The following is a 22150-nucleotide window of genomic DNA, read 5'->3' as shown; positions in this document are numbered from 1 at the left end:
AACATCATGTTGTTGCAGCACAGATGGCCAACCAGATGTGAGGGAGGTTTATTGAGTGTCTTTTCATTTAGACTGTCCCTCTCACTCTGAGTGTACATACAGGGGGTGTGCGTTCGTCTACACACGAACTCTATTCACACTAAGACTGTGTGACGTTCAGTGATGTCCATGCATGTGTACAGTGTGCAGGTGAACACAATCAGATGGCACAAATACTTGTCAAGGTGTCCAGATATAAACAATAACGACTCTGATTTACAAAGAAAACGTACATACCTGTTACATATTTCAAATGAACATCATAAGGAGAAAACCCTTTGAAGAAAGTGTGTGCCACTGATTGGGTTTCCCCAAGAACAATGTCGTCCCTAACCCTAGGAAACGGATATTGTCAGTGAACATAATCATGGCAGCTAATAGATTATACAATATCCGAAAGAATGTATGTCTACATCCTGTGTGCGTGTGTGTGTGTGTGTGTGTGTCTGTGTGTGTGTTTGATTGCAAGGCTGCAGAGGCTTTTGCTGCTTGTGTTGGGCTCCAAGCATGGTGACATGGCCTCTAATCAGGTTAAGTTATCAAGACTTCCTATGGGGAAGGAAATAGGTCACGAGCAGCTAAACGCAGAGAGAGGGAGGGAGGGAGTGCGAGAGAGGGAGAGGGGGGAGAGAGGGGGGAGAACGTGCGTGGAAGCAGCAGCAGCAGGACGCAGCTCTACGGAGAGCATCAGGCTGTTTCAGCGCATCGGGAGCAGCACATGGTGCCCAGCATCCAGCACGGCTCTGATCTGTATTATGTAAGATCCTCTCATTGGAAACGTGGATTTGATTTGTATTTGTGGACAGAAGATGCAGTTTTTTTTCTGCTGTTTTCCACGTACTTGCTAACGGTTCTTGGAGTTTCTGCAAGCCGCGGCTGGATGTAAACTCTCTTCCTGGCATAAAGCTTTCTCTTCCTCACCGCGGGACAAATGACTTTCAAACCCGCCGACAAATCCTGCAAAGAAGAGCCGCTCTCATTTCTGAATTCAGCCGGGCAGACGAGGCGTACGTGTTTCCGTAGGTGGACGGCAAACAAAGGGGAAGAGAGAGGAAGCGCTGCTTTGTGGACGATCGTCCCTTTCTGTGGTGGGCAGTGCAGCGTGAACGCACGAGCCCCCGGGGATCCGGACGTCCCGTGGTACGCACATCCGTCTCCTCCCCCCCCCCCCCCCCCCCCCTGCGTGTTGCTCCTCCGTCACTGCATCTCTACCGCAGGGGCTGCTGCGCTCGCTGGTGGGATACGTTGTGTCCAGAGTGCTGAATTAAGAGGCTTCCCTTTGGCGTGCACTATTCAAAACATGAATCAAGTCTCATTTAGGGGCCGGAGACAGGCAGCGGTGGAATAAGGAATATCGAACAGGGTGGTCCATAAAAAAAAAAAAAGAGAAATAGACCAAGAGTTTAATCTGTCTCTTGAGTTATTTGTTCACGACAGAGCTAACTATGGCAATATTTTTTCTCCATTTTTTTGCTTTTAAGTTAATTTCACGCTTTAGCTCATCGCACTGGTTAAATCTCTAAACTGTGCTGAGCTGCAGACGGAATTCAATTTTCCTAATCTCTGCTGACATCTGTTCCTGTCATCAAACCATCCGACTGATCCGCCGCCGTTGGATCCGCATCAGCATTTGGACGTCAAAGCCTCGAATCAACACTTGTTTGCCACCCTTCAAGCCTCCACACGCGGGTCTTTGTATCTTTGGAGTCTGATTTGGGATCTACATAGGTCACGACCTGTGGTTGCAGCCCACGCAATCCCAGCATCTGTGTGTCGGTGTGTGTGAAGGAAACCACTAACATCTCCCTGGGGAGCCCAAACTTAATCTGAGGATTTGCTGTGCTTTTATCCCGCACTCGCGCTCCGCTTTGTCCGCTGCACCTGCTGTGAGGTCACGACCTCAGCCGCCAGGCTAATGAGCCGCGCTCGGTTACCCCTGGAGACCCCAGGGGTCTGAGAGAGAGGGGAGGGATGCTCCGTCAGTAGCCCGGGCAGACGGCCCCAAGGTGGCTGATGGCCCCTCTGTGGAAGGCCATGCTGTCGAGAAGCAGCCCGCTGTACAGAGACTCGCTGTTCTCCTTCTCTCTGTGGGAGTGGAAGGCCCAGGAGAGGGAGCTCCTGCTGCTGAAGAAGCTCACCGACAGGGACAGGAGGGCATGGCTCGCACAACTGGAAAAGTAAGACGGACACAATAGAACCACCTCTTGGGATGTCCATGATAATAGCTTGTTAATGTACAACAATTTAACTATATACTTTATTTAACATAAAAAAGTGATTTAAACAGCTAAAAACAAGTGCTTTGGAAACAAAATAAAAATCAGAACAATGAAAACATTATTTGGGCTCAGGATCGAGATCAACTCCCCACAGGACGTTCAAGACAGCTATGTAAGAGTTAAATATGGAGAATGTTGAATTAGAAACACACAACTCAGGCAACTCTATAATAGAAAAACAGAGAAAAATCTGATTATGTTACAACAAGGTCGCCATTAGGGGACCAGCTATAGATAATATTTCCTTTGCAGATGTGCCAGTTAAACCGTTAACGACTAGTGGAGCGACTGAAACCAACTGGGACAGAATCTGTTGGCTAACACAGGCTAACTGTTCCTCCCGGCTTCCAGTATTAATGCTACGGTAGATTAATCCCACCAAACTCACAATCGCATGATTTTTATGGATCTAATTTCACAAAAATTAAGCAAAGAAAGAAAATACAATATTTTGACTTAAAGTCAAACAGTTTGCGACGTCATGTGAACATTAAAAGAGGGAAAAGCAGTGTCGAAGGACTCAGATGTTGTAACCGTTGTTTGAGATGTATCTGTGTGTGTGTGTGTGTGTGTTTGCATTGTCACCTCGCCGTGGATTTAGATGAATGCATTTTTTCCTTCACGCCCACAAGGTCAGTGCGTTGCTCCTCTCCCGAGTCAGCACTATTACGCTGTGCGATGCGATGCAGCGTCACTAAGAGGCTTCCCCTCAAGTAACGCAACGCGCTCAGCAAAGCCTCTGGGAGGCGGTGCAGATCAGCACACCTGCTGCACCGCCTCCCGTTAATGCTCCTCATCCTTTGAGTCACAACTCGGGCAGCTGATGCAGCTGTTCTCACGCTCTTTGTCTGAAGATGTTGAATACGATTGTCTGAGTGGTTGACAAGTACATAACAAAAAACGGATCTGATAGAGCAGCAGGTTAGGGTACAATTGGATGCATGATGGGGTAAAGACCAACTGGTCCAACCGGTCTTATGTGATGAACTAAAGTATTGATTCATAACCTTTGAATTAGAAAAGTTATTTTGTGCACATGGGTGTTAAGGGCTAATTGGCTTAAGGGGAAATTAGTGGTATAAATGAGACTTAATAGCTGGTTTGTAAATTACTTTCACTGATAATCAAACCACATTTAAATGGCCTATGCTATGTGTTTGTGCGTGTGTGTGTTTGTGATGTGTGTACATGTGTGCGTTACAGGCTCAGTAAGGAGCTGCAGCAGAAAGACAAGATCATCGAGTCTCTCCGCACCAAACTGAACCAGCACCACCAGCATCATCTCCATCAGCGCTCTGACACGCCCTGCAGCGGCCCCGCCCTCTCCGACGCCACCGACCAATCGGATCGCATCTCCTACGTCTCCGACGAGCACGGCTCCACGAACGAGGACATCGATCCTTGCTCCGACGTGGACGCTGCCAGCGAGCTCGGTCCGAAGGAATCGCGGACCTTCAGCAGAGCCGGCACAGGTGACAACGCATCACCCATCCTCATCAAGCAGGAGGCCCCTGGATGTTGGACCTAATCACTACAATAACACAACACTTGTGGCCACTGTAGGGTTGTTGGGGACTACTCTTCAGCGGGGGATCAAACCACATTTGGTGCTTATAATAACACGTCCCCTGGTGAAACTGGACTAAAATGGAGCTCTATAGCAAAAGAAACACAGGCACAATACTTGTTATTAGATAGAGGTAGACCGGTTTTCAGTCCACGCTTGAGAGTCTATGTATAGTATATATAGTGTATAGGACCTAATATAATACATACATGACCTCTGCAGTATCATGTCATTATCTTCATCTCAAATATCATGAATGTACCTGCTTAATGTGATGCTTTTGGATACACCAGTGGTTTGAGGTCCAACACACGTTCTGACCCCCTTCAGTGTGACAGCTGGCTCTTTTCGTTTCCAGATTGCCACTCCCACAGTAGCACCGCGTCCCACCATGCGTCTGTACCTCCATCCGTCACCTCATCCCATAGAACCCAGTCCTGCCTCAGCTGCCCCAGCATGCATTGCCCCGGCTCGCCGCTCGTGTCTGCGGACACGAGGAGTCAGACAGGTAGGACTGGGCTTAGTGAAGTGAACCCCCAGGCTGCAGAGAGGTCCCTTCATGGGAAATGCTTTTCTTCCAGCATTGTTACACCTTCATCTCTCCACCTCTGAATCGCATCTGCTTTTTTCACTCTTGTGCTTCATTCTTCTTCTCCTGCCAGCTCCCGCCTCTGCCCCCTTCCCCACTCCCCCCTCCTTCCCCTCCTCCACCGCCCGGAGGGTACCATTGCCCTTCCACTCCCACCCCGCAACCCTCCGCACCCGTTACCCGGGCAACAGGGGAGAGGGTTTCTCCCTGGCGGAGGTGCATCAGGAGCTGCAGATGTTACAGAGGCAGCTGGCAGACAATGAGAGTGCGTCGGCCTGACGGGTTTGGGTTTGGGGCGAGTGTGAACTAACCGTGGGTTTGGTGACTCTGAATATAAAAAGCACAAAACCAAACCATTGCTTCAACAGAGAATTTGGGGGGTGCACACAAACACACAAATCCAGTGTCTTCCCAAGTTCCTGTTCAAACACGCGTACTAAAGTAACCAAATCATTTCTGTCTGCACGTGAAGCTGTCCGCTCAGTATAACATGCACACCCAGAAAGGATTAGGCGTCCCGCTGCATCACAATCAGCATGAGGATTATGGATGTTAACCCTGCTGCATACAGGCATTATGCTCTCTTCCTCTCCTCTTCCCTTTGACTAAATATATAACACCCTCTGCTTTCTCTCTCCTATGAAGTATACTGGTCATCATTGGATGCTTGACTAACACAGAGCACCCTTTTTGCTGTGATTTTTAAACACTAACGAGGCACGGAGCTTTGAGCGAGGGCCGACGTCAAAAGAAGTGCCTTCATCTCTCCTTCAGTCTCACTGAGACTTCAACTAACCTACTTTCATGTGACTTTTTCTTCTTCTTCTTCTTCTTCTTCTTCAGGGTTTTCCACTCCGCAGTCCAAACCACTTCATGGTTTCCCGTTTGCCCAGCAGCAGCCCGACTGCGCGGCCTTCCTGCCTCTCTCCTACAATGGATACCAGCCTTCTCCGTTCAGCAGCGGCCCGGACGCCAGCTCGGCAATGAAGGCTGGGGGTAGTCTGTTGGAGAGCGGTGCATTGTGGGATATGAGCTACGGCAGCCGACCGGTGAGACTCGGACTCGCAGACCTGTCCTCGGGATCCTCGGGGTACCAATCCGGCGCCAGCAACACAGGTAGACACCTTAATAATCAGTTATATTACTGAGAGGCTTTCACAAAATAAAACGTTCAGGGAATTCATACGAGCCAGTTATTAAATATTGGTCTCAAACAAAAGCCATTATAGAAACAAAAAAGTATACGCTAGTTAACTAAACTGGTACTTCAGTGCCTGTGTGGACTTTATTTATCCAGTTTTGTATTTTATACTCATAACTTGCCTCAAACTAGTGGATTTGAATTGTGTTTCTGTTATAGGTTCAGACCTGATGAAGGAGCACCTGAGGGAGATCAGGAGTCTGAGACAGAAACTGGAGGACTCCATCCAGACCAACGATCGCCTCCGGGAGCAGCTGGAGGAGAGACTGGCTCACACCTCCACTGAGAAAGGTTACACACACACACACACACACACACACACACACTCAACATAACATTTCATTCTGATTTCCATTTAATAGTTCAAATTAGTTAGAAGTATTCTTTTCATTTGTTAGATTCAGAAATACGCCATGTCATTATTTAAGGGAGAAAGTGTAAAGTTGGTATGTTATCTCATATAAGATATTTAATATGAAATGTAACATAAGGACAAGCTTGTTATCCTTTTACCTTGCGCATGATAAATATCACGTGCTTTAACGCCTCCATGTGTTCTCCAGGTGCTCCTACCAACATCTACATCCAGGGTCTGGACTCGGTCGGCCAGCTGTCCAGTGAGCTCAGACTTCTGAAGGAAGAGAACGTCAGTCTGCAGAACCAGCTTAAACAGGCCACCAGAGGTACAGTCTGATGCCCACCACCCTCGACCTGTGGAGAAACCCGTTACATTTTATTATCTATATGTCATGGTCCAATGCAATTAGGCATAACACGAGAAGAATAAATACCCAATTTTTTTCTCTTTGCTGCTACCTTCCTTAGGCCTCAGTTTAGCGCTAAATAACTTTCCCAGTTTTTTACTATCGGTGTAAAGTGAAAATGTAATGTCCCACGTCCCCTGCAGAGGGCATCAAGGAAGCGGAACAGCTGAGGGAGGCGGGGCTGGAGGTGGAGAGGTGGGCGGAGCAAAGCAGGAAGCTGCAAACTGAAGCTGAAGCCTGCAGCCAAGAGATGACCCAACTGAAACAGGACAGACAGAAGAACCAGGAAGCCATCAACAGGTGTGTGTGTGTTCATGTACTTGAGAGGAAGACATTTTTGGAAAATGGGGACATTTTGTCAGGTCCTCACATCCTCAAAAACGATTAGTAGAGATAAACTAGAGAACCCTTGACATTCCGGTTAAGTTAAAGCGCTAGAGAATGTGTCGCGTCCAGCCTATTTGTGGTGTAGGTGAGCAGACATTTCAAACTGGGTGCTTTAAATAAAAAAGAGCTGGATCTGACGCTTGAATGTGTGTGTTCCTAGACTCCAGCATGAGGTGAGCGTCCTGCAGCAGCAGCTCTGTGAGAGCCGCAGCCTGGTCCACTCTCTTCAGTGTGAGCTGCAGGTGTACCACAGAGCGTGTGGAGTCAACGCAAACACACATGCAGGTATGACCTTCCACAGGCCACTTCTGCCCTTCTAATGAGCTTTCAAACAATAAAATACTCGTATTGCTCATGTGCGTTTCCAATCAGGTCGGGGAAGCAACGGTGCCAAACTTGGCACTGCGACCTTTGACCCCGGAGAGCTGCACGTTCAGCTGGAGCAGCAGCTGGGCGGACAGGCCGACACGCAGCCTCGATCCAGGAGACGGCTGTTCAACGGTCAGTACACCTGAGATGGGTTTAGGCCAGCCACAACAGATAGATTTTGCAGTTACTGATGGAAATGTTCCTCGACAGAAAATGTTCCCTCCCCTCCTGTGAGAGACACCGGACTCATCAGTCCTTCCTCTCCTCAACATCCCGCACAGAAACATGCTGCAGAAACTGGAGCAAGCAGTCAAGGTGAGAAGCTCACATTACACACTTAAAGGTATCTTTGCCCTCAAGATATTCAAACAACCCTTTTCTGATTCATTAACTTATCGGGTTCTCTTTATTATTATTCTGCTGATACCTTCATTTGTCACATGCTTGCACTCCACAGCACAACGTTTTTTCATGTCTTTCCCTCCTACCCCTGTTGCTAATTCCCTTATTTTCTCTCCCTTCAGCCTCGTCGCTGCAGGGCCACGCCCCCGACGGCTCATTCGCCAACCGCCGTGGGCGCCATGCAGTGGGCCACGTCGACGACTTCGAGGCTCTGCAGCAGCAGGTCCAGGAGGGCAGCGCTCTCCTCCGCAAGATGGAGACGACCTGTTATTCGCTGAGCACCGCGCAGGAGTTCCGCCTCCATCAGGTGAGGGAGACGGGGGGGGGGGGCATAACACCTCAGACCGAGTGACCCTGGGTGCCGTGGGACTGTGAGCCATAACGAGCACCCTCCGCGCTCTTATCCAAAGGGGCCTGGTTCAGTCGTCCTGGGGTGAAAGGAGGATATTTGTGGGTAATCGGTGAGAATGGTTCATGGGGTGGTTCTCTGGTCTTAGAGGCTGTTAATAAGAAAAGTGCTCGAGAGGCTTCAGTGTTGTCACAATGTATAAATATGATCATTTAATGAGAAAATGTCCCATTATGAAAAATGACAAACCCATTCTGAAAAATAAATGAACTGCAGCTGGACATCCTTAATCCATTGTCACAGTTAATTTTCTTCTTATTTTTAGCTGCTGGTCATTGTCATGTTTTTGTTCTAATGGCTGATGAATTGACTCAGAATGTGTTTTTTCTGTCCCAGCACTCAGACTCGGGTCCTGTCAGGAAGCTGCTTTCTGATACTAAAACCCTGGGTGAGATCCTGGAGGAGGCCGGCGCTCTGCTGCGGATGTTCTGGAGAGCAGCTCTGCCGAACCACGAGGAACCCAATCAGGTCTGAGCAAACGCCGCGTGGTCTTCGACGAGGCCTTTGCTCTTACGTAGCTCCTCGTGAATCCTTAGTAAAGTACTGGCTGGTGTTTTTCTTGGCAGTACCTTGGAGTGGCAGGAAGTAACAGCCACTAAACATGTACCCTGTGTGTGTGTGTGTGTGTGTGTGTGCGCGTCCGTGCGTCTTTACAGTCTCTGAGGGACGAGGTTGTCTCGCTTCGCCAGAAGCTCACGGAGCACGAGCGGGCTCTAAAGGACGCCACGGAGAGGGTGACGAGCTCCAACCGCACCAAAGATAGCATGGAGCACTTTATAGTCAACCAACGTGAGCCCCTCCTCTTCCTACTCTTTCTCCTACATCATGTAACTCTCCCTTCTCCGTCCCCCCCAGTAGTTTGACCCCTGAGCAGCTGTGCCACGGACCTCCGTGGTTACTGCTCGACTTCTGCAAAAAGTGGCGACTCACGGATGCTCTGTGTGCTTGTTTACAGTGTCGAGGACTCGGGACGTGTTGAGGAAAGCAAAGACAAACTTGCAGGTGAGTTCTCGCGTGCTCCCCTTGTGGTTCATAAACATTTTATTCTCGCGGGTGAGGACGCCTTAGATAACCCCCTCTCTTTCCTCCGACTCCTGTCGAGTCTCCTCAGGAGAACGAGCTCAAGATTTGCTCCCTTCGCCACGCCTCTTTCTGCCCCCCCACCTTCCCCTCTCCCCACTTTGTCCCTTCCTCCTCTGCCTTACGGCCCTGGCCTGGTAAAGGTATGGCCCCCTGCCTTTGCTGTGTCCCACTAACGGGATGAAGCTGCTTGCTTCTCGGGACACGAACTAACATTTCTGCCGTCTCCGTTTGTTCCATCATAATATTTGACAGACCCACGTCAACTTTTACATTTGCTTTGTGATCTTTCAAGTGGGCGGAGGAACCATATTTGGCACTTTCTTGTAACAGATTGAGAACTTTTTATTATTTTTTACGCATTTTCGAGCGTTGGCCTGTGACTCCTTTGATTGTTACTGATGTGTCCAAGTAAGCCATTTCATTGAATACTTTTAACCACGTGTTGTACCACGCTCTAACGCACACTCGCATACCTAAAACGAGTCGTCCTCGACAACAAAACCAAAATCAGCTCTTTGCCAATGTCTTCTTTTCGTCTGCCAACATGGACACATGTCTCTCGTTATATTTTGTTTCACCTATAATAATAAAACATCCAAAGAATAAGGCAGCATCTGATATCAGTTTAAAGGCTGTAATTCCTTAATTTTCACAATAAAGATGTTAACTATACCTGAAAATCAGCTTGAAAAAGCTTTTTCTCTGTAGCTGAGAGGATTTGTGTGATTTCACCTGGACTTTAAGGGCACCCTGCAAGGTTTTTGATGTTTTAATATCGTCTGTGTGTGCCTGTTTTTTTGTTTCTCTTGCTGCACTAATGATTACACAGAGACAACCACACAGGCTGGGAAATGGTGTATATTATAACTGAGAGTATTATGCCCTTTACACAAGATATCATTTGTTCTAGCATGACAACAATTTGTTTAAGCCAGTGTGAAGTTTCATATTTTGACAATTTTTCATCAACTTGATCACAGCCAGTTGATTTTCCTTCCATCTCCCAAAGCCTGAAACGCCCGACATGCTGTATCACTAAACAGAGTTGTTTTGATGGAATTGAACTACTTATGCAGGAATATCATAATGATGAGCTTTCTTAAGGCATCCGCCTTTGTGTTTCAGGAGAACACGCGGGAAGCTTCTGTGAGCTCGCCCTCTCTCCTGGTCGGGGTGTCATGAAGCCGGGGGGGGGGGGGGGGGGGGAGGGCTTCCTTCTCGCCTGATGTCCCAGGACCGTCTCTCTACCAGCGCCCCCTGCAGTCAGCCTTCCTGTAGTGACACATACGCAAGCTTCTAGTCCTCTCGTTGTTCTCACAGAAAGCGCAATACATCCTGTTCTGGCTCTCCTTTCAGCTGGAAAGACATTTCAACCACATTAGCATGGATTTGAGAAAAGAAGATTCACTAGATGCCAGCAGGAAAGGGGCTCTGAAAAAGCCAAAACCAAGCTGCGAAGTGCTTCCTCTCAGCCTCTGTCGAGGCTCATGTATGTAGTTAGCATGTAGAATAGTTGCATGTGGTTTGAGCAGCAAGTCGAAAAAAGCCATACTCTCTGCAGTACATTTCTGCTTTGTCCCATTTGTCATAAAAATGGCCAGCTACTGATAACTCATGGAAAATACTGTAAAACCACAATAGACGTTTTTTCATATAGCTGGTAGATAATCTTTTAAAATCCAAAGTATTACCCATAAGTATGGAGTCAGTGGTCCTCAAGATATTTAATAACCAATATGGGTCCAACCCAGTTTCTCCAGTTTTTCTCTGAAGCACTAACCTGCAGTGTTGGAAGGCCTGCTGACGGAGCTGCTGTATTTAAAAAACAAGCACATGTAACAGACTGTCATCAAGCTGCTCAGCTGTTTGTGTGATGCCTTCAGTGACCTATCCGATTAAATGAACTAATTTTATAGTGCACGGTCCAAGAGTAATTTAATTGGACCATACTTTTATCTCTTCTTTTAAATATATTTCTGTCCTTTTGGTGTTCTTCTTGAATTATTTTTGATTACTTGTGAATGTCTCTGTGTTTGAATGTCCTTCAAAACGACAATCAGTTAAAAACAAAGAGGGAGAAACATCCATTATGTAAGGATCACTTCTTCCGAACATCTGCAGGATTGGTGACGCTCACTGTGTAAATCAACTTTTTGGAAATTGGGTGTTTGGTTTTGCTGTTTCTTTTTTGCATGGACTGTGTCTTCAATGCCCTCTGATACCTTTACTGATATATGCAATGTTTGGGTTACTGTGCAATAATAAGCTCTGTTGTGGATTTTTGTAGATGTTTTAGGCCTCGGTATCAAAGTGCCATGCGATCTGTTGTAGCTCATGGGGCTAAATTGATTTAAGTTTACCTACACTGTTTTTTGACAATCAAATGAAATCATATTTATAGGCCCACTTATCTTTGGCATAACATGTCCCTAACTTTTTTAATGTGAAAAGAAAGCAGAGTAACTGTTTAAGAACATTCTAATGCATTATTTATAAAGCAATAAAAATCAACCAAAGTGAACAACTTGTATGTTGTTAAATCAGGTGTAAAATAATCAAGTTCAGAGATTTTTTTGTATAATTCCCCCATAGGTCAAAGGTCAAACTGGGTCTTTCTAAGTGGCTGTGTGGTTTTAGGTACCACAATTCATGTATGTACATACTAAAGGGAGTGTGTACCTCAAAGCAAGTTGTTTTGTTGCTGTTCCAAAAAGACCAGCAGTATTTCTAAGCATGTTTGCTTTGTTCAAAACGTTTTGGGGTAAAAGAACAACACCTTTTCAATAAACAAAGGGAATAAAATGAATTGTCTGGTTGGTCTGCTTTCTTGGGATATATACATTTCTCATAAATACACACATATATATATATATATATATATATATATTGTTTTTTTAACAATATATATATTGTTGTTCGGGTTCTAACCTATCGAATAAATGCCAAACTTTATTTATCTCCTTTATTTAAAACATTAAAACGGAAAGAAAAATAAACTTGGAGATGAACATGCTGAAGACATAATGTATCTCATGTATGAGTATGTACAAGTACACATATTCAAGGCATGTTTCATTGTCTCTCAGCAGGTGGCAGCAGAGTCCAACTAAACCAAGATTTAATGTCAATAACATGTTTCTCTCTCCCTCTCACACATACCCACACAAACACATGTCAGGATATAATACACAATACAATTAAGCCCAGCAAGTTTACCACAAGTAATGAGTTTGAGCTTATGAATTTTACAAGAATCTTGTCAAGCCATGTCGTCATTTGAGGCTGGAGTAAAGAAAAAGGTTAGTGTACTTTCAAAATAAAACGTCGACAAAATAGGCTAACACAACATTGACTAAATACCCAATTGATACATATATAGGTAGTGTATAAGATACTGTAAATACTCATCTTAATGTATCTTTAACTTCATAGCATGCCTCGTTGACGCCAATACAATTGTACATGCTTGGAAATCGCTTAAATATAATAATAATAATTTATTTTCGTTAAAAAACGAACAGAAATAACTTCTCCAGTTATGTTATATATTGTTGTGTGTTCTTATGGTGTACACAGTACAAAGAGTTTAAACTGGAATTGCATGCACAGTTTACTAAAAGAGAATGCATGCTTATAAGCACACATCGAAGTTAACGTTTTTATAGCCAGTTTTAGCTCTATTGGGAACGATCAAAAGCTGCAGTCAAATGAAGTCGAATAAACATGCATTTATTTTGGTAAGCGTATATGGAACGTCGTGTCGTCATGCTCGCTACATTTGACGCCGCAGTGACCGTGACGGAGGCAGGAAACAAGCCGAGCCGAGCCGAGCCGTGCAGAGGCTGCAGTTCAACACAGAGCGTAGCCTTTTAGCTGATGATGGGAGCCCAGCCGGGGAAGACGTTCGCTGCCACGGTAAACCACCGAGGCGGATAAAGGACGCAGAGCTGCGGCCGTTACGGGGGGGGGGGGCGGAGGCCGACCCGTTGTGGGTGTCACGCCGCGTGCGTGCAGGTAAACGGCCGCGGGCAGCCCGGCGCGCCGCTCGGCAGGAAGGTAGCTTAGCACCAGACGCTAACGTGACTAACCGGCCGGGCGGGTTGGGGTCGGATGAACTGTTGCCAGACCCAAACCCCCCAGCGTGAATATTTTATATCGGGCGAACATTAAACCGACCGCAAATCGTCTTTTTATTATTATTTTGATTTGGTTTTGCCCTCAAGGATATTGTCGCGGCTGCCGGTGGCGCCAGCTTGATTGACAGCCCGTCACAAGGGGTTCTCCAGATGTGACAGTGACGCTCAGGCCATTAATAAGTCAGCCGGCCGCAGGACCCGCTGCCGACCACGAATGGCTGCCTCTCTGGAAGTCCCGGGCGGACTCTTGACTCCACCGAACCGCGTCATCACGCGAGGAATGTCCTTCTGGCAGCGAGGCGTCACCGAAGCGGACACGTTGCTAGCCCGCTAACCGACCGACGTGACACCCAGAGGGTTGACCCGCACCGCCGCCGTCGCCGCCGCCGCCACGCGTGCCGTTGTTGTGGTTGCTATTAGGATTATTTCACAGTTAAGTCATGAAGAGGACGGAGAGCAAGAACAAGCGGAAGCTCCTGGAGCACCAGGATAGCGGCGCAGCGGCGAAAGATGCGGTGAGTAGTGACGTCTCTCACCAAAAACATCCGACAAAGCGCACACGCGAGACCTCATTGAAAAATGTGTGAATTCATTTTGCTTTCATTGAAATCAACTTGCTTTGCAACGCGACCCGGACCTGTTCATCCCCTTGAAGGACCTCTGTTTTGGATCAACACGTGTTTACTTATTGCACTTCAGACCAGCGTTAAAGATACTCGAGTGTCTGCAAAGGTCTCCATGTGAAACCATGTGGTATGACTATGAACTTGTTTTCCACGTAGTCCCTCACTTTTTATGATTGAGGGGTGTGTTTATTACATTGCAGGGTGCTTTTTATATGTGATAAATAACCTTTCGACTGTGGGCCCTTCATGTGCAAACATTAATGCAGCAGTTAAAGGATTCATAAAAGAATACAGTGGCGAAGAGGCTCCTGTTTTAATAACTTTCACAAATGCAGCTGATTTGCACCAAGTTCCTCTCCACGCATGTCGTGCATAATTACCTCCATAACCTCCACCTTGCTGAATGACCTTGACATGACACCACCTGTTTTGCTCAATCATTGAGAGCCATTTTTGTGTTGCCAGGTGAAGCGAATGTAAAGCGGGGGTCGGGGAAGGTTCGTAAAGTACACCGTGACAGCTGAAATCTGCTCTGACAGTGATCGAGGTGATGGGTTCGTTGCGTCGTGGCAGTTGGGAAAAGGAGGAGGAGGCGGAAGAGAGTGAAACTAAAATGGAAAAACTTGGGTACTTCCAGTGTTTATCACCGGCCCCCGATCTGTTTGTTCAGTGTGTGGTAGTAATCGTGGTGAGTCTGGGGTGGCTCCTCTGGTCGTTTCAAAGTGCGCTCGCATTGCAAAACACACACATTGGAACTTTGCTTTAACTCTTGGGATTCAACGCGTTTTACAGCAGCGCTGCAGCCATGGAATGAGTGAAACGAAAGCATCTGTTTTAAGACACCTTTCCGGTGACCTAGTAACATGTCCACACATATTTTTTTCCTTTTGTTAGGATTGCGCCTGGGAGGAGGTCTGTACTCTCTGAGTGCCCTATAGTTATTTTTATTATTATCATTATTATGCTATCAACTTGCAGAGACTTGAAGCCTTCTGAAAGTTAATAAAATTGTGCACAAAGCACTCTTGAGGAATCTAACTACTGCAGAGGAGCAGCTTCAATATGCAAACATGTGTTTCTAAGGAGGTTGTTGTCTCTCTTTGTCCTTTACAATAAGAGCTGCTTCATTGCTGCAGCTCGTAATATCTCATTTCTGCGTGAAGTCGCGTTAATCTCAACTTCCAGAGGTTTGATATGACTAACTTTGCCACACAATATTACAGCATCACCCAGCCGTTTGGGAAATGATGCGAAAAACTAACGATAGGATTTGCACCCCCGTCCTGCTATGTTTTGTAACGATTTTCAGTTATTTTGGGACTTTTTTTTGGGGAGGGGGGCAGATCAACAGGTAGAGAATTCCAGTTGTGACTCTGGAAGGAGTTGAGTGGGAGGGAGTTTGCTTCATGCCGTCGTGGGAAGTCACCCAGATGTTTTTGAGCTGCTGCTGCGTAAGTGTTTTTGTGTGAAATCGAGGACCAGATAGGCCACTTGATTCCGTGCAACTTTTACCTCTTGCTCACACTTTCTGGGTAATAAATCACTGTTATGGGGCTGTTATGCTTCCATGGGCTGTCAGCTTAGATTTGGCTGTAAATCTGTCCAACCAAGTGGTTTCTTTTTTCAAACAATAGGATTAGGGCAAGGGTTAACTATTATTTTCCTTATTTGGGGTTATGGACTTGGACAATTATATTTGTCTTATTTTGAACCAACAATTTGTTTATTATTTTTGTTACTGTTTAGGTGCCACTGAGCAACTTTCACAGGAATGATAGGGGGCCCGCCGCCAACGCGGCTCCATGTTGCAGTTACAGCATTAGGGAATGAATGATGTCATTGTCATTTCCGAACACGAGTGCAGTGTTTTAATATGTTGCCAGGGTTGGAGCCCAAAAACACAACATCCCGTGCAATCAAAGAATCCATCAGCTGTTTATTTCCTGAGACCCTTTGTTTCCAACAGCAGAAGAAACATGTTTGCAACTTGTTTACTTCACCCAGATTGAAATGACCTGTCCAGGAATGTATGACGTATGCCACAGTTGTTACAGTGATAGAAATCATCTCTTTCAGGGTTTCTATGAATTTGGTATTCTGTTTTAAACACATATTTATGTGTCCCCTCTGGCAGGCTCACATGGGAGCTGTCAATGCAATGGCTAAAGCAGCCCTCCTGCTGTTCCTTTTGGTTTACTCGTTACACGTTTGCTGAGTAGTCTTTACTGAGCTGGGTTTACATTGGACTCAACACATCACAGAGGCAGAACCAGCTGAGTCACGTTGGCAGATCTTTGGACATAAAACACTGAATGGCAGCCTTTGTTTGCAATGTTTGGATATTCATCTGCATTGTTCTTCTCATGCATCCCCCACCCGGTCATTTCCTTTGTTCTTCCACGCAGGAGGCAGTTTTGTTTAGGCATTTTAAATGGGATGGATCAGACGGATCAAGTCTTTTTAGATCAGACGTGGCCTGGTTGAGGTTTACTTACCCAAATGACACCCGAATGACACCCAATTCACAGAGCAATGGCTGACATTTTTGTTTAATTACTGTATTGGGTTCAATGTGTTGATACAAATGGTGCACGACCACATCGAGTTGGGAAATTGCCAAAGCAGTAACGTAAATGGCAGATTCAAATAGGATTAAGATCACAGATCATCTCGGCAGTCATTACAAATAACTAAAGGTCCCCAAGTTATAATCTTTACTAGCAATCCAACACTAAAGTAATGTAATACTGCCTCAGAATGCCAGTGTTTCATGGCTGTTGGATTATGTGCACTGATCTCATTCACATCCATGCTGCAGCATCAACAGGTCCCGGCCTGCACTTCCAGCCATCCCATGTTATGAAATGATTTAGCAGAATACATTAATTTTGTTTACTGGAACATACGTGTATCGGGTCTGTACAGCTGTTTAGCTCGCCCTCCATTTAGAGTGCTTTACAACAATTGTTTACTGGCAGAACTGTTGCTTCTGCAAACTACGGACATCTACCATCGTATCTTTCAAACCACTTGCCTGTTGATCAAGGGCCCAGGAAAATCTTCCCATCCGTAAATGCTTTGCATTGAAATGAAGAAACCTATTAACAAATCCATCAGACGCAGACGTTGGGGTAATTCATCGCTGCAGTTAGTTTATCTGCCTGTAGGTGACTCACCGTGGAAGGTGTAGCTCTTGTCTGCAGGCCCCCCCCCCCCCCCCCCCCCTCACACACACACACACACGCACACAAACTGTCCCGCTTAGGCGTGAGAGAGATGTTCCAGGTTGAAGCCCACCAGCAGGATGAAGCCACTTAGGCCGACCTGGAAGTCGAGGGAAACTGCCCGCAGATTAACAATGAACTGCAGAGTAGAGTGTGAATGAGGGGGGGTGAGGGTGGTTGTTCTGAACCCTCCCAGGGTTTTACTGTAAACTTCTGGTTCTAGATCAGTGCAGAATGTTAAGCGCTCTGTGGAAGTGAAACTCTGACCAATACATTGTCTTTTGTACATTGTCCTGTTTTGGACGAGGGGTGTATGATTTGACCTGCTGTTGTAGTAGTACCACTCGATAGTAACGGTGTTGTGGTAGTACCACTCAGTGTCCTGCGCCAGGGTTCACATGTGATCGGCGCTCCCCTCCTGCATGTGTTGGATTCCGGCTGGAGCTTAGAGAGCCTTTGGGTGTGTGTTTGTTTTTCCTTCTTCCCTAGCAATCCACATACAGACAGGACTAGCAGGATTTGAAATCATTTATTTGTATTCAGGCGTATAATTACAACAATCCCGCCTCGCAGAGCTCCAACAAATTTAAATTGAGATCAACATTTTTTTGAGTTTTTTTTTTTAATTCTTTAAATCACCACCAATCATTGTATGCACCAATTATGCCGTATGTTGAATAAAACTATATGAAATCCATTCCTTTGTAATTAGATTTCAAAATGACAAAAAATCAACAACTTTTAGAAACCTTGTTATACAACCTTATGGAAAATGTTTGTAGTTTCGCGACACATCCTGTCTTGCATGAATCTTCTTAAAATCTGTTTCCCTACCCCCCCCCCCCCATTATTTCCGACAGAAGCCTCGGCTCGTTACGTTTTCCTGTTCATTAGGTATCTCTTAGGTTAACCATTAAACCCTTACCCTCCCCTGCAGTGATATGGGAGAGTGATTTCCTCCTTCCCCCAGAGATCGGGAGATCACAGTAGCCAATGAGCCAGAACGTCCTCAGATACTTCTGGCTGGGAGGCGAGACCAGCCAAGTGGCTGAATGATGGCGCCCAAATGGCAAATATGTGCTATTTTAGGGCGGCTAGAAGGGCAGCAATCAGGAGGGGCGGGAGTGTGAGGGACATTAATTATAAAAGCCTCATTAGCCAGAATTCTCACGCAGAAGGGTCCCACACATCACTGCATATAAATGGCAATTATTAGCACGATGGCCCTGCTGAGGATCCAGCCACACTCGAGATGACATTAAGGACACGAGACAAAGAGTTTCTTAAAAAGCAACTTTTCACACAGACACTTGCATCAAGCTTGGTCTGCCAAATAAGCCAGATCCTTACTCTGACACAACATCCTAATGAAGGGAATCCATCACTCGGCCTCTGCTTAGTGCTGCACCTGATTGATGTGCTGATTTCACACTGAGACCACTGCCACATTAGTCACCCGTTCACTGAGAGGACCTTTGCTAGATGTTTTTCACGCCCCTCCTCCTTCTAACCCTAGCTGACCTGCAAGTCGTCCTAGTGCACTCCTAGCCGTCTCACACAGTGATGACATTTAGCCTGTCGGCTGCGTGGTAGTTACAGCCCACCGACTCCCTGTTTGTTTTGGGTTGACTTCAGGCTGCGCTAACAAAGTTCTTCTTTTGGGTCGAAGTCTCTTAAGCGCAGCGGCTTAATGAGCGGCGTAGCACACCTGTGCTCCTCGGTGCCGTGCCTCCCATGCAGCGGATATAATAGCCGGCTGTTTTATGCCGTCCGTTGGTGGAAACATTGCTGCTCCTGGTCGGAAATGTGAACAATGAAAGTACGTCCACATCGGTCCCACTTTTAAGTGGGAGATATTTGCACTAGTTAAGTCTGAGAGAAGTTTTTTTTCCCCCCAAAGAAGTGCTGATGTGCAGAAGGGCTGAAAGGAGTGGAGAGTCTGCCAGGTCCATGTCACACTGACTCATTTCTGAGTGGCGAGCAAAGGCCAAGGTCAAAGCGCCTCCACTGAAGTGTCAGCATCTCCTCATGGGAGGATGCATGTTCAATGGTAGGGGAAACACTAGAGAGAGTCCTCAGTTCCTTCCCAGGGGTGTATTTGCTTGTGTTGGTGGTTAAAAGGCTTGTGTGTGTGTTGGGTTGACTAGTGTCCCTGTGGGTGGTTAGCTGTGGACCTCCTGAAGGCACGGTCAGAACACACGGAGGGGAGCTGGAATGTTACAAGCAGAAACTTGCGGGCTGTTTGAATGCAAACACACAGCTGTTTGCACGGCTGCACCCAAAGCTCATTTCATCATCACTCTATCTCGTCTCGATGAACTCAAGATAATGCAAATGTGTTGCACTATTTATTAGTACCATAACATTGTTAGGTCAAAGTGAGCTGTTTATTTATTAACTGGGTTGTCTTTAGATTGCGATGGGTGTCAAGCTGCTGCGATTGAAGCCAAATGAAATCAGAGGCTTGCATGCAAGGTTCTGTGTTTGAAGGGTCCAAAAGCAACAATCAAAGCGAGTTCAATCCAAAATATTGTAGAAACTGTGCGTATTCTATCCAGTGTGGTCTCCAACTGTAAAGGGAAGCAGGAACATATTTAACTCCTTTTTCTCAGGTTGTGACACGAGGTCGACCAATCAGCAGCCAGCACTCCAACCACTCGCAGGTGTTTGCTGCTCGCCTGACTTCTCTTGTCGGGGGGGGTTTAGGTGCTGGTCCTCTCCTCCCCTCTTTGCTATAATGAGAGGGGGTCCAAAGGCGCGTGATAATGGCAGCGGTGGCGTCTCAATAACCCCCCCCCCCCTCCCCAATATTCACACACTCTGTAAATGCACGTTTCACGAGTCGCCCGCCTCTTAATAACCTTTTGGGCTCCGGTCAGTAAAGGAGCTTCCAACAAAACATCCTGCTTCCTCCAGCTCGGCACACAACTACACAGGCACAACACAGCAGAAAAACATGGCCACTTAGTCGCCTGTTTCCCCCGGCAACACGCCACCTACCTCCTGATCCCTTTCACCACACCTCGTCTGGATGCAGTTACACACAGGCTTTGTGACTATAGAATGCCGTTTTATTCACAATTAAATAAATGAATAAATACATGAAATATGCATTTGAAATACATCGTGAAATAAATAAATGAGGCAATACATATTAAATAAATGTAATTATTTCATGGTACTTTTAATTTCATAAGTACACATTTATTTATTTCAAGAGACTTATTTCATAATGGCACTTTTATTTCATAATGCCACTTTATTTCACTTTCTTATATGCAAATCAGGGGGCGTGGCTATCTCTCACATTCAGAACAGACAACAGAGCCGTGTGCAAAAAAAGGCTGGCAGTGAAAGCTGTACCCAGCATGCAGTTCGGTTGGGATTCTTTTATAAATGTACAATTATTAGTATTTCAAAATGTTTGCGTCACAAGCTGGTGTGGTGTTTTATCCTGTTAAAGAGAGTTTGTGGGTTATTCATTGTTGTTTATATAAATAAAGTAAATATTGTTTCTACAGCAGCAGTTTACAACAGCCAAGTCACTATGTCAAGACTCACCGTGAACAGAAATGTGCTCTGCTCTGTCTCAGCCAGCAGAGAAGTTCGAGAGCACAATTTCATTAAAAATAATCAATCTTTGCAGAATCTCTTAATGCTTTTGTGTAAATACAGCGGTGCGAGTAAATCAGAGATTCATTGATGGAACCAATTTCCAATTTCTATGATTGAATAAAAGTCTCTGAGAAAATGACTTCACTGGAATTATGACCTCAGTAAGTCCGACTGGCAGTGGGGTGATGTCCCCACGTCTATGTGTACTTCTTTTATGCTATCCATGGGCTGAACATAAAGGAGAACGGAGGCTGATGATGTTGCATGTTGGTGACGCAAAGTGTTTGGGCGCACTGATCACAAATATTTATGAGAACCCTGGCATAAAGGACAGAAAACAAAGCTGCACTGGGCACGTGACGTTATTGATTGTAGTGGAGTCTCATAAAAAGTGTGCTCACACCGACGAGCCCGCTGGCGGTGAATTCTTGAACTCGGAAGTAGAAGCCAAGATCGCATCTTCAGTTGACCCTCTGCTCCTCTTGCTCAGATGAGATTATACAGGTGTGTGTGTGTCTTCCTGTTTAATACAATTCGGCATCACGCCCAGATCTGCTGTTCAGTCATTTGTTACCCCAGCACTGGAGTAAGATCTGCTGTAAGTGACGTGCACATTACAGTGACGTTGTTTTTATACTAGAGGTGGGCCCCAACCTTTATGAAATAACACATTGACTTTCAGGGGAAAAGAGCCATGGAATGCCTTTCATATCGATTGAGTGCTGCTATTGTTCAGACTGAATAGATCATGAGATGGGATCCCTCAGGACGTGGGTGGCCCTCTGCAGACTGTGTGCCGTGCAGGGTAGATGTTGATGGTTGTAGCCTAGCAGCTAGCTTAGCATAGCAGTGGTCCGTTTGCCACTCACCCCCCTTCTGTTTGACAGAGGGATTCCTCTGCACAGTTCTCTGCTGTATGTCCCGTCTCTGTTTTACTTGCAATGCAATAAGCTCTCTCCATCTTGAGCTACCGTCTTGCTTTTTCCGATCTAACTGACTGCAGCCAGCGGCCAAACTGTCTGTTATTGTAATTTCATCTCACTGCAGGCTGTGATTGAATTTAAAGCGGTAAACCACATCAAGAGGCATTCAAGATGATTTTAAAAGAACCTCTAGTAACAAATAGTTACTTAGCTGTAACAATGTGGCATGCTGCGTTTCAATTGAATTGGATGAGTTCTGTTTTTAGACATTAGCTACCTTTTCCTTTTGAGAGTGCCGGACCAGTGAGGCTCAATGCTACTGTTAATGGATGCAAAGTATGTGGTAAAAGTGAAGGGTATCATTCAAATTCATTTCAGTGTTTCCTCTTGAATGACATCCTCCTTTTTTTTTCTCTTCATGTGTGTATTGAGGAAATCTCACAATAATACCTGAACCGACAGTGTTATTTTTCTAACTATTCAAACTATTACTGTAAAAGCAGTCAAACAAATAGACATATGTACCTTAGTGTAACA

General features: G+C 45.9%; 2 protein-coding genes across 11 annotated transcripts in view; both read left to right on the top strand.

Annotated features, from left to right (window-relative positions):
* Positions 1-11895, top strand: part of pde4dip (phosphodiesterase 4D interacting protein) — a 67922-nt gene extending 56027 nt beyond the window's left edge. For 2 of the 4 annotated variants that reach the window (XM_062563649.1, XM_062563646.1), the window contains 16 exons: positions 3522-3790; positions 4244-4393; positions 4548-4739; positions 5318-5590; positions 5835-5966; positions 6239-6358; positions 6583-6739; positions 6987-7111; positions 7199-7327; positions 7406-7510; positions 7720-7904; positions 8343-8474; positions 8663-8795; positions 8962-9008; positions 9118-9229; positions 10215-11895. In XM_062563649.1, the coding sequence (XP_062419633.1) occupies positions 3522-3790; positions 4244-4393; positions 4548-4739; positions 5318-5590; positions 5835-5966; positions 6239-6358; positions 6583-6739; positions 6987-7111; positions 7199-7327; positions 7406-7510; positions 7720-7904; positions 8343-8474; positions 8663-8795; positions 8962-9008; positions 9118-9229; positions 10215-10315 (2362 nt within the window). In that variant the 3' untranslated portion in view covers positions 10316-11895. The remainder of the gene's footprint in view (positions 1-3521; positions 3791-4243; positions 4394-4547; positions 4740-5317; positions 5591-5834; positions 5967-6238; positions 6359-6582; positions 6740-6986; positions 7112-7198; positions 7328-7405; positions 7511-7719; positions 7905-8342; positions 8475-8662; positions 8796-8961; positions 9009-9117; positions 9230-10214) is intronic. The other 2 variants (XM_062563648.1, XM_062563647.1) reach the window with 2 other exon arrangements.
* A 1005-nt stretch (positions 11896-12900) lies between these two features.
* Positions 12901-22150, top strand: part of mast2 (microtubule associated serine/threonine kinase 2) — a 111570-nt gene continuing 102320 nt past the window's right edge. For 3 of the 7 annotated variants that reach the window (XM_062563665.1, XM_062563667.1, XM_062563666.1), the window contains exon 1: positions 12904-13740. In XM_062563665.1, coding sequence (XP_062419649.1) covers positions 13666-13740 — 75 coding nt within the window. In that variant the 5' untranslated portion in view covers positions 12904-13665. Of the gene's footprint in view, positions 13741-22150 lie in introns of all 7 variants that reach the window. The other 4 variants (XM_037470010.2, XM_037470005.2, XM_062563664.1 and 1 more) reach the window with 3 other exon arrangements.

The sequence above is a fragment of the Pungitius pungitius genome, chromosome 7 (genome assembly GCF_949316345.1).
Source record: "Pungitius pungitius chromosome 7, fPunPun2.1, whole genome shotgun sequence".
In the NCBI taxonomy this organism is placed as follows: domain Eukaryota; kingdom Metazoa; phylum Chordata; class Actinopteri; order Perciformes; family Gasterosteidae; genus Pungitius; species Pungitius pungitius.
The sequence above is the reverse complement of the archived record's forward strand: the minus strand, read 5'-3'. Positions and strand labels throughout refer to the sequence as shown.